The sequence below is a fragment of the Pristis pectinata genome, chromosome 7 (genome assembly GCF_009764475.1).
Source record: "Pristis pectinata isolate sPriPec2 chromosome 7, sPriPec2.1.pri, whole genome shotgun sequence".
NCBI classification, from domain to species: domain Eukaryota; kingdom Metazoa; phylum Chordata; class Chondrichthyes; order Rhinopristiformes; family Pristidae; genus Pristis; species Pristis pectinata.
In genome coordinates, this window is record NC_067411.1 from 49,838,835 (window position 1) to 49,861,265 (window position 22,431).

Sequence of the window (22,431 nt, forward strand, 5' to 3'; positions counted from 1 at the left end):
GCAGCATTTACAAGAAAATCTGGTTATTTTGCAAGAAGTTGACACCCGTAGGTGTCGTTGCAGATTAACTGGACTCTGACAACTTACACTGTTGTGAAACAGATTCGAGGTCTCAGAGGACAAGGACCCTGAACACAGTCTCAGAGATAAATGATTTATTTACAAAAGACAAATGCAGGGAAAAGGTAATGGAAACAACACGCGCACACACGCGCACTGGTTATAGCGAGTGTGGGAAAATCGCAACAGGGGTAAAATACACACATGCACACACAATGAACTAGGTACAGACAATCAAGGAAAAACAATATGATACTCACCATCCCTTGACTCAGTGCAGGCACGACTATATGCTACCGGGGATACTAACTAGAACGCTCCTAACCCTATTAACAGTGCACACCTTACCAACGATCTCTCCAGCACCATTCCACAGTTCCTCGGCCTGGGATGAAGCAATGTGAATCCCCTGAAGCAGTCAAAAGAGAACAAACCAAGCACATGTGGCACTCTTTATAGTGCTGGAGGGCTGGGGGGTCCAGCCCAGGTAGTTCAAAAAGGCCAATGGCCCAGTGTCAGCAAGGACTAATCGATCACAAAAGGCCGATGGCCTGAGGCCAAGTACAAAGGTGCTTAAAGGGACCAATGGTCAGGTGTGCACTGATGTGTGGGGTGGAGCCAAACCTTGATTGACAGCGGTACGTCTTTCGACCAGGTACTGGGCAGTGTTGTCACATGACAGCCACAACCCTTCATAATACACACTTGTTTCTCAATCACACTTTATTTACTAGTGCACAAGGAGAACAGTCCAGCCCGTCACCAAACTATTCTAAAGTTTCAACAAAAAGTTGTCTTTTTTTAAACAGATATTAACCAATTAAAATCTTTAGGCACCTTAGAATCCCTCATTTGTAATCATAAAATACCAATTATATTTCATTAATATAGGTGTTAATGGCCAATAGAAACTACATGTTAATGGCCAATAATACCTTTGAGTTCGTAAAGTAATTGTCCAATAGTTAGCGTGTGCCTTGCAATCCATTGTTTGCATCCTTGCCTTGTCTTGGTATGCCTGGTGACCTTGGCTCCCATGCTGTACAAAGAGGAGCTACACTCTCAAGGACGTTGCTCAGCATGGGTGATTGCAGACTGTCTGCAAACCATCTCTGCCTGCCCGCTGTCTTAATCCTTGCCTTGCCACAGTGTCCACATAGGTCTAAGATTCTATGACTAATCATAAGCATAAACATCTGTGGAAGAATATATTCACTGAGCTTGAAAAACATTGTGGTACCAGACAACCAGATATCTTGTAACAAATGATCACCAAGTTGCAGTAGTCATGTGCAGTGAAGGACAATCTCAAACATTGATCTATTCTTTATAACTCCCCAAACTAGACAAGTTTCTCAGCAATCCCTAATCCTTCACCCAAGTGAAAAATCCATTGATTGCAAGCACTTCAAATATGGCAGTCAGTAAAAAATAATAATATAAACATAATAATAAATCCTTCTAATAAATCAATATTTGTTTGGAAATTAGTTGATGTTCTGCGAGTTCCCTCTTTAATATGAAACAGATAGGTTCATATGTGAAAGAGGTATCCTAATACTATCAATATTATCTATAAATCCTTACAGGATAATATTGCATGAAATACTGCATGAGAAATGAAGTTGCCTTCACGCAGACTTGCGTGTGCCTTAGTGCACAAGTAGGGAAAAGTGCAACAAAGTCTATTCAGTCACAAAATCTGTTACAGACCAGGCAAAGGTGAACCAATTATCTTGTTCAGACCCTGAAGTTAGACATTGGATCATGCAGGAGACAACGGCAGGTGATTACCTGTTTGGTGAGAGAGCAACTTGCCTGAATTTGGTGAAGGGGGTGGAATTGAATTTCATCAGCTACCTTCTTAATGGACTGATTGTAAAGGCAGAACTGGAGGCAGTAGTATTGGGAATTGTCCCACTGGCTGCTCCTGTCAATCGTGTGAGGTGTGAGGCCCTCACAAAACCTCACTGAAAAATTTTGAAAGCAAGCAGCAAGGGCCCAAACATTGGTGGCAGAAATCTGTGAAAAAAGATGCTTGAACCTCACATTTGTTTTCTGCCATTTCATTTGAGGAGACTTTCCTGCTGATTTTCCTTCTGAGTCAAATATACAGTATTGCACTAACACTGAAACTTGCTCAAAGACAATGTGCCAGCTTCAACTGGCCTACAAATACATTGGAATCATATTTAACTTCATAGCAAAAGGATTTTACAGGGCCTTGGTGAGAGCACACTTTCAGTACTGGTCTCCTTATCTGAGGAAGGATGTTTTTGGATGAAAGAGTGCAGTGAAGGTTCACCAGACCGATTCCTGGGATGGCAGGACTGACATATGAGGAGAGATTGGCTCAATTAGGCTTTCATTCATTAGAGTTTAGAAGAATGAGAGGGGATCTCCTAGAAAACTATAATATTCAAAAGGACTGGTCAGACTAGATGAAAGAATGATGCTCCCAATGGCTGGGCAGTCCAGGATCTGGTGTTACAGTCTAAAGATAAAGGGTAAGTCACGTAGAAATGAGATGAGAAATCTCTTCACTTAAAGAGTGGTGAACCTGTGGAATTGTCTATAGCAGAAGCCAGTGGTTGGATAAATCATTAAATATACTCAAGAAGGAGTTAATTATCATTCTTCAAGCCAAAAGGATCAAGAGTTGTGGGGAAGTAGCAGGAACAGAGGACTGTAATAATTCTATATTGCATGCCATTAAGCAGAATTACATGGGGGAGATCATGCTTGACAGCTTTTGAATTCCCATAACTGCACGTTATGCACATGAATCAGAATTAAAGAAGCAAATTATCTTCCTGCTGATTTCTCCCTCAGTTTCCAGAACTTTAGTTCAAGCTTCCTCTAATTGCCAATTCCAGCTGTTGCACCACACCTCTTGGGCCAAGCTGTTTCGATGATTTTTCCAGCTGGAAGCCCTCACCACAACAGGGGACCAACATCATTATGGAAGTGGTGCAGCAGCAACTTGGTGAATCCTCAGCCAGATATAACCTGGAGACGTCATTGCTAGAGGACACAGTCAGATTATTCTAGTATCTGGGCTCAAAACCAGCAATGAAGAATTCTCTGGCCAGTTACAATGTGTCTGTACAGCGAAACTTTGATTTTGGAATGGCAAATGGATTTCTCTAGGAAAATGGCTTTCCTTCACCACAGAGGAAAAAGATAAAGAGTGAGATATCTCAAGAGCTGCTCACATCCCACATGTCCATATCTATCCTACAAGATTTGACAAACTTCCAATATTCCAGCTGTAAGTCCACCAATCCAACAGGCCCAACACAGAGAATCAGAATCAGGTTTATTATCATTGTCTTATATGATGTGAAATTAGTTGTTTTGCAGTACAGTGCAAAGACATAAAGGTACTATAAATTATAAAATAAACAAATAGTGCAAAAAAGGAATCAGAATCAGTTTTATTATTACCGACATATGTTGTGAAATTTGTTGTTTTGTAGCAGCAGTACAGTGCAAGACATAAAGACGTAAAAATTACTATAAGTTACAAAAATAGTGTTCATGGACCGTTCAGGAATCTGATGGTGGAGGGGAAGAGCTGTTTCATTGAGTGCTGACTGACCAAAACGGATCCTTCCCTACCACACTCCCAAGGCAAAGCACAGCATCCCTTATCCAACTCACATGAGGTGCTCCCTGTCCAACATGGAGTGCTTCCAATCTGACAGGGAAGTGTATGATTTGAAGGCTGCCTATGAACCACAAAACAAGAGGAAAACAAAGACTGAATGCCTGACAGCTAGAACCTGTTTGACCTGACATCTGCGGTGGATGATTACTGAATGCTATTCATTTCTATTGTTCCTGCAGTGAACTAGCAATCAAATCAAAAATTCCTAGTCCCAAAGCCGATGGACTTTACGGGTCTTATCAGTGAGCAACGGTTCACACAAGAAATATCAGAACATTCACATCTTTTTCGGATGTGTTTGGGTTAATCGCACACTTTCAGCTTGAGTTATCTCAGATTTTTGATCTTTGTTTTCTTTCTTCAGCATACATTGGTTGCCTTCCATAAAACAAAACATTCTGAACTGTTATGCATCCACCTACACTCAGTTCTAGGATATTGCTGTTTTACTGGATCAACAGCAGACTGGTGAGTTGTCCAAATATATATCTAAATAGGACAGAAAATGCTGGAAATGCTCAGCAGGTCAGGGAACATCTATGGAAGGACAAACAGAGTTAACTTTTCAGATTAATGAAAGGAGTTCTGATGGAAGATCATTGACCTGAGACATTAATTCTGCCACTTTTAATTCTACATCCCACTCCCACTCTGACCTTTTGGTCTGTGGCCACCTGTACTGTTACAGGGAGGTCCAATACAAACCTGAGGAACAGCACCTCATCTTCTGGTTGGGCATGTTGCAGCCTTCTGGATTCAATATTGAATTCTATAACTTCAGCTAACTTGATTTCTCCGTCTGTATCAGTCATCCATCTGTGATATTGGTCCAGCTTGTTTGTTTTCTTTCTGTTTTTTCTTTTCCTCTGGGAGTGGAGGACATGCCCTTCCTGACCTGCCGAGCACGTCTTCCTGCTCTGTATTTTGCAACTCTTACATTCTTTTGTTTCTGTTCTTTTGTCCATATTCTCACTCTCCAGCTGCTCCCATTCACTCATGGACCAGATAACCTTGTTTATCGCTTATCCTCATGAACACCCTGGTTTTACCTCCTCAGAGACATCCCCCTCCCCCAGTCTCCCTGCAGCTTAACGAGCTTCTTTAGTCTCCTTCCCAGTTCTGACGAAGTGTCTTCGACCTGAAGCGTTGACTCTGTCTCTCTTCCCACAGATGTGGCCTGAGCCACTGCGCGTTCTGGCATTTTCTGTTATTTTAGATCTCCAGCATCTGCAGTTATTTTTTATATTCACTGCTTATGTTGTGCCTTGTGGAGATAAGAGTTGAAAGGTAAAATTTGTATACAGAGCTTGGAAATAAATCTGAAGATAACCTGGGCTCTCACAGCTATGTAACCATGTCAAGAATATTTCCTGTTCAAAGATAAACTTTCACAGTCAATGTCATATTTTGTAATTTCAAGTCTTCATGTGATTTTGATTTGATTTGTATAATTGTGTGGCTATTGATGGGCCAGAATGTGATGACTGACAGGGTGATTGAATGGAATTGTGTTGAGTAGAGTATCAATTCAACATCGGGATTATGGTCAATCAGAATTAGAGAATTTTAGATTTCAGTATAAGGTTACAGTTAAACATGGAGAGGCATTTTACTCCAGTTGACAGATTATGTCAGATAAGAGTATGATAACGAAATTCAGCTTTTAAATGGTGAGAGATTGAAAGGGGTTGGTATTCAGAGGGATCTACCTGTCCTTGTACATAAATCACTGAAAGTTAACATACAGGTACAGCGGTTAGGGAGACAAGCTTAGCCTTTACAGCAAGGAGATTTGAATACAAGAGGAGAGATGTCTTGCTCCAATTATGTTGGGCCTGATGAGACTGCATCTGGAGTATTGTGTACAGCTCTGGAATCCTTACCCAATGAAGAGGAGTGCAGTGAAGAATTACTGGATTTGTTCCTGGGATGGTGGGTTTGTTATAGGACCACAGTTTAAACAGAATACGTCTGTACTCTTCAGAGTTTAGGAAAATTAGAGGTGATTGAATTGAAATGTGTCAAATTCTTATGGAGCTTGACAGGGTAGATGCAGGGAGGATGCCTCCCCTGGCTGTGCTATCTAGAAACCAGGTGTAACAATCTCAAAACAAGGGGTTTGCCATTCGGGATAGAGATAAGGAGAAACTTATTTTTCCAAAAGGTGGGAAATCTTTGAAATCTTATACCTAGGCAGGGAGATTGAGGGAGACTGCTGGAGACAGAGGTCAAGGGGGTAGGGAGAATGAGGGAGACTGCGGGAGAGTGCAGGAAGGAAGGAGGGAACAAGAAAGAGTGCCAAAAAGAAGTGAGAGAGCATGCAGGAGAGGGATTGTAGGAGGGAGGGAGCGAGAGAGTGCAGGGGGGGAGCAAGGGAGAGTGCAGGGGAGGAAACGAGGGAAAGTGCAGGAGGAGCGACTGCAGGAGGGAATGTGCGAGGAAGACTGCAGAGAGAGGTGGTGCAGGTGAGGGGAGGGAGTGACACAGGGAGATTGAAGGAAAGAGGGGTGGGAAGCTATAAGAAATGAGATTTTGGGAGGATGGTTGGGAGGCCAAGGGAGGGAGATTGCAGGAGGGAGGAAGGAAATCTCTATAAGGAAGAAATTGCAGGAAAAGTGGGAAGAGAAAGTGACAAGGTCCAGGACATCGAATCATTTTTTCTCAGACAGATTGTCATAAATGTTACTTGCTCAAAAAGCATAAAGGTACCTGGAAATCTGAAATAAAAGCATATCGTTCAGTTTCTATCTGTTCAAGGATATTCCCTTTGCTCCTGCCACAACCCCTGCCCCTCTCCATACTTAAAATATGCTTGATTTCTAACTTTTCCTAATTCTGATGAAAATTGTCAACTTAAAATGTTGACTCTGTCCCCTCCCCACAGATCCTGCCTAATCTACTGATTCTTAGCATCATTCTTTGAGTTTGTTTTTGGAATAGTAGAGCAGTAATCCATTCAGAATTTCAATTACTTGGCATATTATAAGAACTAAGAGCAGGAATCAGCCTTCTGGTCCTTCAAACCTGCCCCACCACTCATTAAAATCATGCTTGATCTTCCACCTCATATCAAACCTGTTGAGCCATGTAAGAATTTTGAAGGCTCAATAAGGCCTCCTCTAATTGTTATAAACTTTAGAGCACACAGGCTGTTAATGTGATCCAAAAGGCTCTCTGTTTTGAGTTCTACTTTGGCCTTTTTGGTGAGACTAGATTAAGATTTCTTCCCTAGTTAGTATATTGCATTTTGATAACTTTTTAATGCATATGTAATGTAGAATACCATCAGTGACAATATGCCTAGTGTTAGGTTGCTTGTAGATGGAATAAAATGATGATGGAATCTTTCAGGTTCAGTCAAAGTTCCTTGAGAGAAAATGGACAAAGAGACTTCCTGAAGTAATGGTCCCTGCCAATGAATGCATGTAAATTGCCCCATTGGTATTACTGCATTGGACTTCTTTGATGTCTGATTTTTCTTCTTTATCACATTTCAGTCAGAATCTTAACCAAAATATGGGTCCTCTTTGGAATAATGAGGGCTTTGTTAGGATTAACACTGTACCTCATTCCCCAGATATTTATGAATAATATTTTTTCACAGGGTTTGGAAACATTAATCTTTTAACTGCATGCTTTGACTACATGGATTGTAGTTGCTGATAGATTGACAGAAAGGCTAGACAAACAGAGACAGACTTTGCCCGCAATGAACCAAAGTCTTCCCACAAAGTCAACTCAAGATAAATGTCCCTTTGGTTCACTCATTTTTCTGTGTAGAGAGCCAGAAATACAGTCTTGATGCAGAGGTTTGCTCTGGCTGAAAGATATTGAAGATCATAACTTCCATTTTCTCTGAGAATGCAGTTTTCCATAACTCAGCATTGATATTGAGGTCAATCATTTCCCAAACTATGGTGGCAAAGTATTAATGTTCTCTGATCTAAATTTCCATCAATGCTACCATTTTTTAAAATTTGAAAGCAGATGCCCCAAGAGTCTGTACAACACAGTCATACTCCTTTCTCTAGGCTCTTGTGATTCTTATGATACTGGTTGAAATAAACAGCACCACACAACCTAATTTCTAGGACTAACTTCTTTATATTCATGATTTTATATTTGTAATAATAGAACTTTATGCAACAGATGGTAGTGATGGCAAAGATGTAAGATTAATTGGAGAGCTAACACAGGTCTAATAGGCCAAATAGTCTCCCTGTGTACTTCTAAAAATCTATGAAAGCCTTGCAAACAAATGTCCTTAAATGATTATTTCTGGAGTTTTAGCTCACTGTCTGAAAGCAAAAACTGCAGATACTGGAAATGTGAAATAAAAACAGAAAATGTTGGAAACACTCAATGGGTCTCGCAGCATTTGTGGAGAGGGTAACAGAATTAACATTTCAGGTCAGAACTTATGCAAAAGGTCACTGTTTCCATTTTTATCTCCTCAAATGTTGCCTGATATGCTGAGAAGTTCCACATTTTCTGTTCTTATTTTGGTCTTTGAAGCTTTAATGGATCCTGAAATGGAAATAATGTTCAACAAGTTTTAGATTGCAATGTTCATATTACTTTTCTTCTGTGGGAAAGCTCCTGTAGATTGAAGGGTGGCAAATGTAACCCCACTATTTATAAAGCAGGGAGAGAGAAAACAGGGAACTACAGACAAGTTAGCCTATATTAGCAGTAGGAAAATACAAGGGTCTATTTTAAGGATGTGATTACAGGACATTTAGTAAATATCAATGAGATTAGGCAAAGTTAACAGGAATTTAGGAAAGGGAAATTGTTCAACAAGAAAATTGGAGATTTTTTAGGGATTTAACTGGTGGAATTGACAAGGCAGAACCAGTGTATATAGTGAATTTGGATTGACAGAAGGCTTTTAATAAAGTTCCAAAATTAATGTATAATATTAAAGTATATGCAATTAGAAAGAATATATATTGGCATGGATAGAAAATTGATGACAAAGAGGAAACAGAAAGTAAGGATAAACAGGTGCCAGAATATCTGGGTGCCAGGATGTGACTAGTGAAGTATAGGTCAGTGCTTGAGTCCCAGCTATTACCCAATGTACATCAGTGATTTGGATGAAGGAACTGAATGTAATATTTCTGGTTTTGCCAATGGTACAAAACTTGGGTGCGGGGGGGGGGGGGGGGGCGCGCTGGTTTATGAGCTGTGAGGATGATACAATGAAGCTTCAAAGCAATTTGAACAAGTTGATCAAGTGGGCAAATACATTGCCAGTGCAGCTTCATGTGGATAAATGTGAAACTATCCACATAGGAAAATTGGAAAGGCAGAGTATTATTTAATATGGTGACAGATTTAGAAGTGTTGATAAGATCTTTATTAGTCACATGTACATCGAAACACACAGTGAAATACATCTTTTGCGTAGAGTGTTCTGGGGGCAGCCCACAAGTGTTGCCACGCTTCTGGCGCCAACATAGCATGCCCACAACTTCCTAACCCGTACGTCTTTGGAATGTGGGAGGAAACCGGAGCACCCGGAGGAAACCCATGCTGACATGAGGAGAACATACAAACTCCTTACAGACAGTGGCCGGAATTGAACCTAGGTCTCTGGTGCTGTAATAGCATTACACTAACTGCTACACTACCGTGCCTGCCCTACACTACCGTGACCTGAGTATCCTTACTCACCAGTGATTGCAAACAAACCTGCAGGTGTAGTAAAGCAATTCAGGAGGCAAGTGGTATTTTGGACTTCATTGCAAGAGGTTTTGAGTGCAGGAATAAGGACATCTTACTAACATTATATAGGGCCTTAGTGAGACCACACCTAGTGCATTGTATGGAACTTTGGTTTCTTTACCTAAGAAAGGATATACTTGGCATAGAGGGAGTGCAATATGAATTACCACACCATTTCGTGGGACGGTAGAACTGTCATAATAGGAGATACTGGGTCCATTAGGCCTGTATTCACTAGTGATTAGAAGAATGAGAGATCTCATTGAAAAGTACAGAAGTGTGACAGGACTCAACAGACAATATGGGGAAAATGTTTCCTCTGGCTGGTGAGTTTAGAACCAGAGGTTAGGGTCTCAAACTATGGGTTAAGACATTTTGGACTCACCTGAGGAGAAATTTCTTCACTCAAGAGTGTTGAACCTGTGGAGGCCAAGTCAACAAATATATAAAGAAAGAGAAAGAAAGATTACTAGGCACAAGGAGTGTAGCAAGAGACTGAGAATAGACATGGAAGATCATATAGAATGATGGATCTGAGTTGAAGTGTTGAATGGACTACTCCTACTTCTATTTTACTATTTTTCTGTTCTGTTCTATTTCCTATATTCATGACAAATCCAACTCAAGTCAGCACAAGCCAACCTTAATGAGGTATCCTAGCTTAACATCTTCACATCAAGAGATTTTAGCAATTTCAATCTTGTATTATTGTGAGTACTGACTTCTTTAGGCAAGAATGTGTCAATGAACAATTATCTCTGGCTTTAGTTTGCTCTATTAGCAAGAGCAAAACAACCCATCAAAAAAGAATATAATTGAAAGAGTGTTGCCACTATAGTCAGCTGGATAAAGATTCTGGATGAAGAACTAAAGAACACAGACCCAATGACAACAAATTAAACTTATTGCCAATACTGCTCCAAACTGTCAGAGTTCCAATGGAGCAAGCTGTTGCATAGCATAATAATGAGATGCAGACACAGCTCTTCTCATGTGCCGTTGAATTGCACTGGATAAGGGCATTTGACTGCCAGAAGGAATGTTACAGACACATCGTAAAATCTGACTCACTGGGAGTCAGCTCAGCTTATCACAGATTGGACAGCTGTAACTATTAAATGACAAACGAATGAATGCTTCAAAATTATGAACAATTTTTCTTCAATGTAACTTTTACAATGTTGATTTTCCCATTCAATGCAGTTTTTTCTTTCCTTTAAACAATAAGTAATATATTTTGTATTTGATACTAAATGACTCTGGATGAATAACTGGATTTAAGAGTTATAACAGAGAATAATGCATTCCCAAGACTGGTTACTAGGCAGTGATTTCATTGAGGGCTTCAAGAACTACCATGACATGAGAACAAACACAATTACTCTCCTTGACTAAAGTCACCGATCACCTCACTTACCCTCTCATTGCACATACGTATTCACAATTCAGCTGTGAGCCTGGATGAGTGCCATCAGGCACAACCTGAACTGAAGCCCAGATCTGTGCACTTTCTACTGTCACTAATTCTGTGCAGATGCAGAAACCTTGTTCCTCGGGTGTGGTCCAGGCTCATGTAGCAAAGTGATCATAAAGCTGGATAGGTCAACTTCCCAGCACAGGAATCATTTGCATTTGTGATAGCTGTGAATAAAACAGGAGCACTTTAATGAAGGTGAAGTTACCTGGGAGGACAGGGTCCCAGCCTGCAGACTTTAAGCAGTTGTGGGGGACGGACCTGGAGTCTGCACAGACTTTCATCTGCTGTCTCCCTCGTCTGTTTATTCAGGCAAATCACTATTGCCTCTTGAACACCTAGGTGCAAGTCATAACATCGAACACCTTTTAGATAAGACAGCACCAAGAATTCAAAGCTTCAATGACAAGTGTAAATGACTCAGGTCCAAGGTGATGGTCAATGATCTTCCCTCCAAACTTTCTTTCACATGTTATAAGTAATCATTCCTTGAAAGCTACATTTTCAGTATGACACTTTGTACAAACCCCTTCACCTGATGATCTTTACCTGCAGTCTGTCTCTGTGTTCCTTGTTAAACAGTGAAACCAAAGTAGTATGCTTAGCGCAGAAGGCCAACTACAGATACAATTTTCTAGCCATTGATACCTCTACTTCACTGACCGTCTCTAACTGTATCCTGGTATAAATACAAGTGAGTGAAATGGAATACTTCTAATTTGAAACTGTACACAGGGACAGGTATGACCTGTATTTTCCTGTTCAAGTGCTGGGTGCAATAGTTATATCATCAACTTTGGGCCAGTGCATCATATTGGGTTGGGTTCTATTTATCAATTGCTTCCTTTTCATGAATAAATTTAAAAAATAGCAAATATTTAAAGGATAATTATCTTTTTGTTACTAAATTTCTGTATTTGCAGAAGTCTCTGTTAACCCTTGAATTTTGCCCTGCATTTTAAATTAGGAGGGAAGGGAAATGTTGTACAGAGGAGGATTTTGTTTGAACAGTGGAAACTGGTACCCTTCTCTTTAGGATGGGCTGTGTTTTTATTCTTACTTTGTATAGCATTAGTTATCCTCCAGAAGTGGAAGAGAATGGATAAGGCTGGGTTTGTTTTCCTTGGAGGAGAGAAGCCTGAGGGGGTCCTAATAAAGATATACAAAATTATAAGGGGCATAAATAGTGTGGGATTATGAGAAACTTTTCTCCTTAGCAAAGGCTTCTGTGAGTAGAGGGTATATATTTACGGAAAGGGTGAGGAATTTAGAGGGGATTTGAAGAGAAATCTTTTGCCCAGATGTGGTTGAAATTGGGAATGCACTGCTTGAGGGGGTGGTGGCGGCAGAGAGTTTCACACCATTGAAGTAGCTGGACGAGTACTTCAAAAGCAATGGCGTAGAAGGCTAAGGGTCAAATGCTAGAAAGGGAATACTACAGATAGATACTTGATGATCGGCTCAGACACGTTGGACTGAAGGGTCTGTTTCTGTGCTGTATAACTATGATTCCATGACCACGTTAAACAAAAACTGGAGTTTAAATTTCTGGAGTGCAGAAATTAAGCAAATATTTTGTATTTGTTTTCATAGAAAGCAGGGGCAGGGGTAGGCCATTCAAATCTATGAGCCTACTCAACCATTCAATACTATGGTGGCAAATCACCTACTTCAATACCATATTCCTGTCCCTTCCCAAATGCCTAAATGATTTTTGTGCTTTTTATCTTCCTCCTTCTTAAGTACATTCAGTGACTTAGCCTCCACTGTCTTCTTTATGGTGAACACATGCCAGGAGTATGTAAAAAATAGGGGGTGTGCATAACACACAGTGTTTAACTTTCAGAATGTACATAGCAGCAGGATAATGACAACCCCCAGCACATTTTTAGGCTCTTACTGATGATTTATGCTGATTGGTCCAAGTGAATAAAATTGTGCTGCAGGGGGTTAAGACCAACAAACGTGCAAGTGTGAAATTAACCTCCAAATTATCTCTAAATAACACTCACACTAAGAAAGATCAATAAAGGTTTGATATAGTTATGTGGTGATACATACATAAATATACTTCAAAGATACAAGGTTTTACTTTTATTGCAAAATAAGTGAATTTCATTCAGGCATATATGCATTATAAAGTTAAAGAGCTGATTCTACTGACGTACAAAAATAGAACATAGAACATAGAACTATTACAGCACAATTCAGGCCCTTCGGCCCACACAGCTGTGCCGAACATGTCCCTACCCTAGAAATTACTAGGCTTACCCATAGCCCTCTATTTTACTCGGCTCCATATACCTATCTAACAGTCTCTTGAAAGACCCTATCATATCAGCCTTCACCACCGTTTCCGGCAGCCCATTCTATGCACTCACCACTCTCTGAGTAAAAAACTTACCCCTGACATCTCCTGTATATCTACTCCCCAGCACCTTAAACCTATGTCCTCTTGTGGCCACCAATTCAGCCCTGGGGAAAAGCCTCTGACTATCTACCCTATCAATACCTCTCATCATCTTATACACCTCAATCAGGTCCCCCCTCATCCTCCGTCTCTCCAAGGAGAAAAGGCCGAGTTCCCTCAACCTGCTTTCATAAGGCATGCTCCGCATTCCAGGCAGCATCCTTGTAAATCTCCTGTGCACCCTCTCTATGGCTTCCACATCTTTCCTGTAGTGAGGTGACCAGAACTGAGCACAATACTCCAAGTGGGGTCTGACCAGGGACGTATATAGCTGCAACAATACCTCATGGCTCCTAAATTCAATTCCTCGATTGATGAAGGACAATACACCATATGCCTTCTTAACCACAGAGTCAACCTGCGCAGCCGCTTTGAGCGTCCTATGGACTCGGACCCCAAGATCCCTCTGATCCTCCACACTGCCAAGAGTCCTACCATTAATACTATATTCTGCCAACATGTTTGACCTACCAGAAATGTGACCACTTCACACTTATCTGGGTTGAACTGCATCTGCCACTTCTCAGCCCAACTCTGCATCCTATCTATGTCCCTCTGTAACCTCTGACAGCCCTCCAAACAATCCACAGCACCCCCAACCTTCATGTCATCTGCAAACTTACTAACCCACCCCTCCACTTCCTCATCCAGGTTGTTTTTAAAAATCACAAATAGTAAAGGTCCCAGTACAGATCCCTGAGGTACACCACTGGTCACCGACCCCCACTCAGAATACGACCCTTCCACAACCATCTAAAATTCTAAAATTCCTCTACCGATCATCCTGCTACAATTACACAGGCCTTGGTGAGTTGCTTTGATCATTCAGTCAATTCCTTATTTATTCTAAAAAATCAATGACAGACCTTGAAAAATCTGGGCTTAATAAATAATCTTGCATCTAGACCTTTGTCAAAACCTTCTTGTACACTGAGGTACAAAGTGGACCATTTTCAAATCAGGTTGTCGCTAAAAAAAAACAAAGGTGTCTGTAGGGCAGGATTTGCCTTATCTAAAACAAGGTTATCCATTGTTATATCGTTATTATTTTGCTGTTCCCCTCAGACTTTTTTCCTAATAACCAAATTCATTATTGTATATGAGGTCAGACTAAAGGCCCTGTAATTGCCAATGTTCGCACTGTGACTCTTTATGAATGGGACCCCACAGTAGTTTGTTTCCAATTTCTTGCTCCTTCCAGTGTTGGATGAATCCCTGACTATGGGTACCAGTGCCTCATAAATCACTGCACTATTCCCTGTCACATGCTGTTATAAACACTATTTAACACCAGGGATTTTATTTGTTTTAAGCTCTTTTAGCTATTCTAAGTTCCCATCTCATTTATCTCAGAATAATTGAGCTTTTTTTAGGGGCAGAGCAAGTCTTAAATGATTATCTTGAGCAACGATACAGAATACCAGCAGCTTAGAGTAATTTTTTAAAATGATTATCTCTTTCCCAACAGTATTTTTGCAATTGAGGTGCTGAACTATTGCATTTTGTCTTTGCATGTTAGCATTGCTCTTGCAAAGATCCTAAACTTGTCTTCCACTGGACTAATTTATCACATCTACACTGTTTTGGGCTTCTGAAATCAAAACAGAAAATGCTGGAGATAATCAGTAGGTCAGATCTGATCTCCTGAGAGGGGTGAAAGTGACTTAAATTTCAGTCTGCTACGATCATATAGAAAACATAGCTTCGGCCACTTTCCCAAGAGAGTAATGTACCCACCCCTATTGACTTACTTTTGCCTCTGCCTGTTGAGTATCTCCAACACCAACACCACCCTTTCCTGTTACTCCCCTGTACTGTACACTTATTCCTATCTCTGTATTTAGCCATCTTTCTGATATTTCCTCCACATTACAGATATTTATTGTCACAACTGCCTTCTGTTCTGTCACATTATTTCTTGTACTTCCAGCAGGCTTATCTTGGCCAAATGTTGAGATACTGCTTGGCCGAATGTTGAGCGCATTGTTCCTTGATCAGAATCTTCACAGAGAGGTGGGAGGAGACTGATGGTAGCAGCAATTGTCCAGAAAGATATATGCTGCGTTTTTGTGGATGGGTAATCTTTCGTGTTCCTAGGCAGACATCAATGCCCAGTGCCCTCACCGACCTTGGCTGGGGGAGCACAGAGCCTGGATTCCGGGACCTACAGTTCACCAGCAGAGATACTGCCAAGGTTCTTAGGCTTTACTGCATTCAGTGATATGATGGGAAAGTAACAACTCAAAGGAAAAGGAGCAGCAGCAGCTGAAGATTGTGGGGCTTCAAGTAGATCCTGCCATCCTTTGTATTATTTATATCACAGAATTGCTCATTTACAAAGATGATATCATTCATTCTGAGAAAGGGCCAGCGGTATTTAATTTAAGTAAGTTTCCAGTGTAAACATTGTACCTGTGGGAATGCTAAAGATCCTGGACACACTCCCTTTGTAAAAAAGCACTACAAACATCTGTGTTCTTCAGGACAAAAACTCTAATTGTTTTGGCGATGTGGTGAAATTGAAGTGATTCTAAGCCCCAAGTGGAGGGCAAGTGAGTAACCCGTGCCTTCTGAATTCTACATTCTGGAGGTCAGAGCATGCTTACTTGGTTTCAATGTCTGTCTCTGGAGACACTGCAAGTACAAACTTGTACTATAATGTACTTGTGTTAATGCCACGTCCCAAAGAAGGTTTACTAGACTAATAATTGGAATGAGTGAGTTGCCACATGAGGAAAGTTCAGCTGCTGGAATTTAAAAGAGTGAGAGGGGACTTAATTGAAACATACAAGATCATGAGGGATTCTGACAAGGAGAGAATGCTTCCTCTTGTGGGAGAATCAAGAACTAGGGGTCACTGTTTAAAAATAAAGGCTTGCCCATTTAAGACAGGGATGAGGCAAAGGCAAAGTTTTTTTTTCTCTCAGAGGGCCTTGAGTCTTTGGAACTCTCTTCCTCAAAGGGTTATGGAAGCAGAGTCTCTGAATACTTTTAAGGCAGAGATAACAGAGCTATTGAGTTGTACAACACAGAAATGGGCTCTTCAGCCCACCAGCTCCACTCCTACTGTTTTGCCCGTCTACACTAACCCCACTTGCCCACATTAGGACCTTGCCTATTCAGGTGCCTGTCCAAGTGTCTCTTAAACGTTGTGATTGTATTTGATTCCACCATCTTCTCTGCAGTGTGCTCCATATATCAACAACTTTCTGTGTAAAAAAAACTTTCCCTTTAAATCTTTCCACTCACCTTCAACCTATGCCCTCTCATTTTTGATACCCCTATCATGGGAAAATGATTCTGTCTACCTTACCTATGCCTCTCCTAATTTTATATGCCTCTATCAGGTCACCTCTCAACCTCCTTGGCTTCAGAGAAAACAAGCCCAACCTATCAAATCTCTCCCTATAACTAAAGTCCTCCAATCCAGGTAACATCCTGGTGAATCTCCTCTGCACTGTCTCCAGCACAACCACATTCTTCCTATAGTGTGGCAACAGATTCCTGATAAGCAAGAGAGTGAAAGGTTACTGCTGGTAGATGGGAATGTAGCATTGAAGTTATGGTCAGAACAGACTTGAGGAGCTGAGGCCTATCCCTGTTCCTAATTCATGCATTTTTGAGTGCTTTTTAGACTCAGAATTAGTATTCCAAAAACAAAATGGAAAATGATGAAGAATTCCATAATTGCTGAGTGAGTGAAAAAAATGTGCAACAGAGGCAGGTGTACAGTGTAAGGATTCTAAATTAGTCATGGCTTCTTGATCAGGAAAGGGCTCTAAACTAACTGCTGACATTAAATTCTGCATTACTATTTTTGGAATAATTTAAAATTCTCTGGAAAAGGTGTTTCATGTTGATTTGAGATAAAGCTACAGTGATTACAGAGCACAATTTACAAGTTCCTCAGTAAGTGAAGCACAGTGGGTTTGCACAAGGTACTCTTTCACCCAAAACTGGTTCACAAACACCACTGCTAGTGTTAAGTGGTTCACTCTGTAGGACTGACATACAATTCTCAAGGAAGTGCAGCCACCTGTCTTATGTCCAAGTTTCAGTTTCAAGTGGATCTGATTAGCAACTCATGCATTCTACGGGGGCAAATTAAAATGCAGATAACAGCCCTGACAGGCCGAGATGCTTGAGGATTCAGGAGTTGACAAATATCCAGAGGCACATTTTTTCAGGAGGATGGACAGCTCAACCTTGTTTAGTAAAACTGAGTAAAGCGGGTTTAACTGACGGTTCCTTACCTCCTGCACATGACTCTGAGCATTCCGTGAAGCCCTTATATTCCCAAGCATACAGATCTTCCAGGTCCTGTTGGTTGTCATACAACAGATCAGTCTCCGCATGATCATAGTCTCCTGTTTCGCTGCTGCATGGCCCCGTGTAGCAGCCTTGTTTGGTTTGTGGTTTGGGACCTTCACATTCATCATCTGGCAAGTCTTCTACCGACTGTGAGAAGGGCAGCAGAACCTGGCATTTGACGTTTCGAAGCTGGGTACCAGGCCCACAAGTTGCGGTGCACGGAGACCAGGGTCCTGGAATAAAGCTGGGCATAGATGGCATTGAATGTGATGACAGCTGCAGAAATAATCAAACCTTCACATAGCTTTAATAGAACAAAGAGGATTATAAGTGGACCTTTCAAATGTCTAAATTAAACTTGTGTACAGAGAGGTTACGCGTTAAAGTCATAGAGTCATATAGCACAAAATGGGTCCTTTGGCCCAACTCGTCCATGCCGACCATGATTTCTATCTACTCTAAGCCCATTTGCCTGTATTAAGCCCTTATCCCTCCACTCCTTTCCTATCCAAATATCTGTCCAAATGTCTTTTAGACACTGCAATTTTATATGCCTCCACCACTGTCCCTAGCAGCTTGTTCCATATAACCACTAACCTCTGTCTTAAAAACATGCCCCTCAGATCTCCTTTAAATTTCTCCCCTCTTATCTTAATCAATTTCCTCATTTACCTCCTCAAAAAACTCAGTCAGCTTTATGAGACACGATGTCCCCTGCACAAAACCATGCTGACTCCTCTTAATCCATCCCTGTCTTTCCAAGTGAATATAAATCCTGTCTCTTAGAACTTTTTGTCCAATAATTTCCAGACTATTTATGTGAGACTCACCGGCCTGTAGTTTCCCGGCTTATCCTTATTGCCCTTTTTAAGTAAGAGAACATGAGCTATCCTCTAATCTTCTGGTACCTCAGCTGTGGATAATGAAGATGCTTTCCATAGTATCCTGGTATGATTCCTAGAATATCAGCATACCCCTCCCCTAACATTCCATCCTTTACATCCTTCTGCCTGGTGTATAACAATGAGAAATATTCATTGATGATCCTGCACATATTCCCTGGCTCCATGCATAGATTTCCCCTTTTGTCCCTCAGAGGATCTATTCTTACCCTCTTGTTTCTAATATAATTATAAAAGGTTTCAGGATTTTCCTTAATCCTTCTTGCCAAGGTCATTTCATAACGTCTTTTGTCCTCCTAATTTCTTTCTTGAGTTCTCTCTTACATCCCCAGTACACCTCAAAGTGCTCACTCAAAACCAAATGCCTCTGCCTGATGTTTGCTTCCTTCTTATTTCTGATCAAACCTTCAATTTCATTTGTAAATCAAGATTCTCTCACCTTAACATCTTTGCTTCTTGCCCATAGAGGGACATGCTGACTCTGAGCTCTTACTATCTAGCCATTAAATGCCCCGCACTTATCAGATATTATTTTTCCCTCAAGTAGCTGCTCCCAATCTACTTTGCCAGGTCCTGACTTATACTGTTGAAATTAGCCCTCCCCCAATTTAAGATCTTAACTCTTGGACCAACTTTATCTTTTTCCATGACTACCTTGAAACTTACTGAACTATGGGTTCATCTACAGATATTTCCAGCACTTGCCCATCCTCCATCCCTAAGATGTGTACAGTCCCTTCTACATACTGCTTTAAAAACCCCTTTTGAATGCACTTTATGAATTCCACCCCATGTAAGCCCCTTACTCTAGGGCAGTCCCAGTCAATAAAATCCCCGCTACTACTATCCTATTGTTTTAATTCCCTACTGCAATTAGCTTGCATATCTGCTCACCTAATTCCTACTGACTATTTGGAGGTCTATAGTATAACCCCATCAAAATGATCACCCCTTTCTTATTTCTAAGTTCTTCCCACATAGCGTCATTGGCCGATGCCTCCAGGATATCCTTCCTGAGTACTGCTGTAATGGTCTCCCTGAGAGGAAGTGCAAACCCCCCTCCCCCCCACCTCACTCCATCTGTCAAACCTGAATTTTCTGTACCCTGGGATATTGAGCTGCCAGTCCTGCCCTTCCCTCAACTGCAATCCCTTTCCGTGATTGCCGCAAGATCATTATCCCACGTGATGATCCACGCTCTTAACTCATCCGTCTTACCTGCAGCTAAGCCTGCCACCCTCTCGTGCTTCCCTGAATGTCCCCATCTGCTCTGCCTATGAACCTGCCTGTTCTATTTTCTACATATGATTCTGACATCCCACCTGCTGCACTGTCATTCTGGGTCCCACCCCACTGCCTCATCAGTTTAAAGTCTCCCAAGTAGCACCAGCAAACCTTCCTGCAAGGATATTGATCGCCCTCCTTCTTGTATAGGACACCCTTGCCCCAGAAGAGATCCCAATGATCCAAATACCTGAAGCCCTTCCCCCAGCACCAGCTCCTTAACCATGCATTCAGCTGTTCTATTTTCCTATCCCTGTACTCACTAGCGTGTGGCATGGGAAGTAATTGCAAGAGTACAACCCTACAGGTCCTGCTTTTCAACTTTCTGCCTAACTCCCTACATTCTTTTTCGTAAGATAAGATATTTCTTTATTAGTCACATGTACATTGAAACACACAGTGAAATGCATCTTTTTGCGTTACTGAGAATGTGCTGGGGGCAGCCCGCAAGTGTCGCCACTCTTCTGGCGCCAACAATAGCATGCCCAAAACTCCTAACCTGTATGTCTTTGGAATGTGGGAAGAAACCGCAGCACCCAGAGAAAACCCATGCAGACACATGGGGAGAACGTACAAACTCCTTATAAACAGCGGCAAGAAGTGAACCCGGGTCACTGGCGCTGTAATAGCGTTATGCTAACTGCTACACTACCATGCTGCCCTGCATGGGGCAGGACATTTTGCAGGAGTTCCTCTCTCTTCTTACCTATGTCATTAGTACCAACATGATTACAACCTCTGACTGCTCACCATCCCTGTTCAGAATGCTCTGCACCCACTCTGAGACATCCTTGACCTGTGAGGCAACACACCATCCTGGAGTCTTGCTCACGGTGACAGAAACACCTGTCTGTCCCCGCGATTCTTAAGTCTCCTATCACTACTGCTCGTCTAGACTTTGTCCTTCCCTGCTTTTAACAGAGCCAATTGTGGTGCCATTGACTTAGTCCCCACAGTCTCCAAAGCAGTATACCAGTTAGAGAAGGCCATAGCTGAAGGGGATTCCTGCACACATACCTGCCCTTCCAGGTCATCACCCACTGAAAATCTGGATGAATCTCTGGTGTGACCCCCCCCCCCCCTCCCTTGAAGCTCCTAATTTCTGAGTCCAACTTCCGTTCCATCCAATCTATGCAGCCTGAGAGGAGCTGCAGCTGGACACACTTCCAGAAGACATAGTTGTTAGAGACACTTGACTTCTCCCTGATCTTCCACATTTCATTGGAAGAGCATACCCCTCTGCATACCTTTCCACCCCTCAAGTTACTATTGGGATTAAGTTAAAACTATACATTTAATAGTGTGGATTATGCCAACAAATTTCCCAGTAAACTTTAGATATCTGGTTAACCACTTAAACATGGCTTGCACATCCAAAATTTTTTGCCTGTTATCAAAATACTGCTGCACTAAAATGGAAGACTATCATCTCCCTCTCTATTGCTGTGTCTTCAAGATGAAGTATTCCAAACCCTGGGATATTGATTGGTGACAGTAATTTTAAAATTCCATTTATTTGCGTGAAGTGCCACCCATACTACCTGCTACAGAAGTTCACTTCAGCTGTCCTGATGGCAGTCTACATCCCACCCCAGGTGAATGTGAAACCTGCACTCAATGAATTATACTCCGTGACCAACAGCCTTGAAACGAGATACCCTGAGGCCCTCTTCATCATTGCCAGTGATTTCAACCAGGCTAACTTCAAGAGTGTGTTACCATAATACTACCAGCATGTCTCCTGTCCCACCAGGGGCCCAAACACCCTTGACCATTGCTATACAACCATCAAAGATGATTACCGAGCCACCCCCCCCCACCCCCCCACCAACACTTTGGTAAATCAGACCACCAGGCTGCGCTCCTTCTCCCTGTGTACAAATAGAAGCTGAAACGTGAGGATCCAGTACAGAAAGTCATACAGTGCTGGTCTAAGGAAACAGATGTACTTCTACGTGACTGCTTTGAATTGGTAGACTGGTCCATGTTCAAAGACTCAGCAGCCAGTCTTGATGAGTATGTCCCCATCATGGACTTTATCAGCAAGTGTGTTGGGGACTGTGTACCAAAGAGAACAATCTGGGTGTTACCAAAACAGAAACCATGGATGAACCGGGAGATCAGGACTGCGGTGTTCAAATCAGGTGACTCTGACCTATACAAGAAATTGAGGTACGACCTCTGTAAAGCTATCAGGAATGCCGAGAGTGCCGCATATCAGTCCAAAATCGAGGCCCAGACCAGCTGTTAGTTGTGGCAGGCTTTACATGCTATTATGGGCTACAAAATGAAGTCGAGAAGCATTGCTGACAACAGCGCATCCCTTACCAATGAGCTTAACACATTCTACGCTCATTTTGAACAGAAGGGGATTGGTATGTCACCACCCACCCTGACAGCTTCCTATATACCTGAACCTACAGTTACAGGTGCAGATGTAATATCAGTCTTCTGGAAAGTGAACTCGTGGAAAGCATCTGGCCTGGATGGTGTCCCTGGCCATGTTCTTAGATCCTGCACAGATCAGCTG

General features: G+C 41.7%; 1 protein-coding gene across 5 annotated transcripts in view; it reads right to left on the bottom strand.

The window, feature by feature from the left end:
• The window catches only part of LOC127572812 (ADAMTS-like protein 1), a 480,850-nt gene that overhangs the window by 73,294 nt on the left and 385,125 nt on the right, over positions 1-22,431 (bottom strand). For all 5 annotated transcript variants that reach the window (XM_052020448.1, XM_052020447.1, XM_052020449.1 and 2 more), the window contains 2 exons: positions 17,658-17,959; positions 11,143-11,272 (listed from right to left, as the gene is read on the bottom strand). In XM_052020448.1, coding sequence (XP_051876408.1) covers positions 11,143-11,272; positions 17,658-17,959 — 432 coding nt within the window. The remainder of the gene's footprint in view (positions 1-11,142; positions 11,273-17,657; positions 17,960-22,431) is intronic.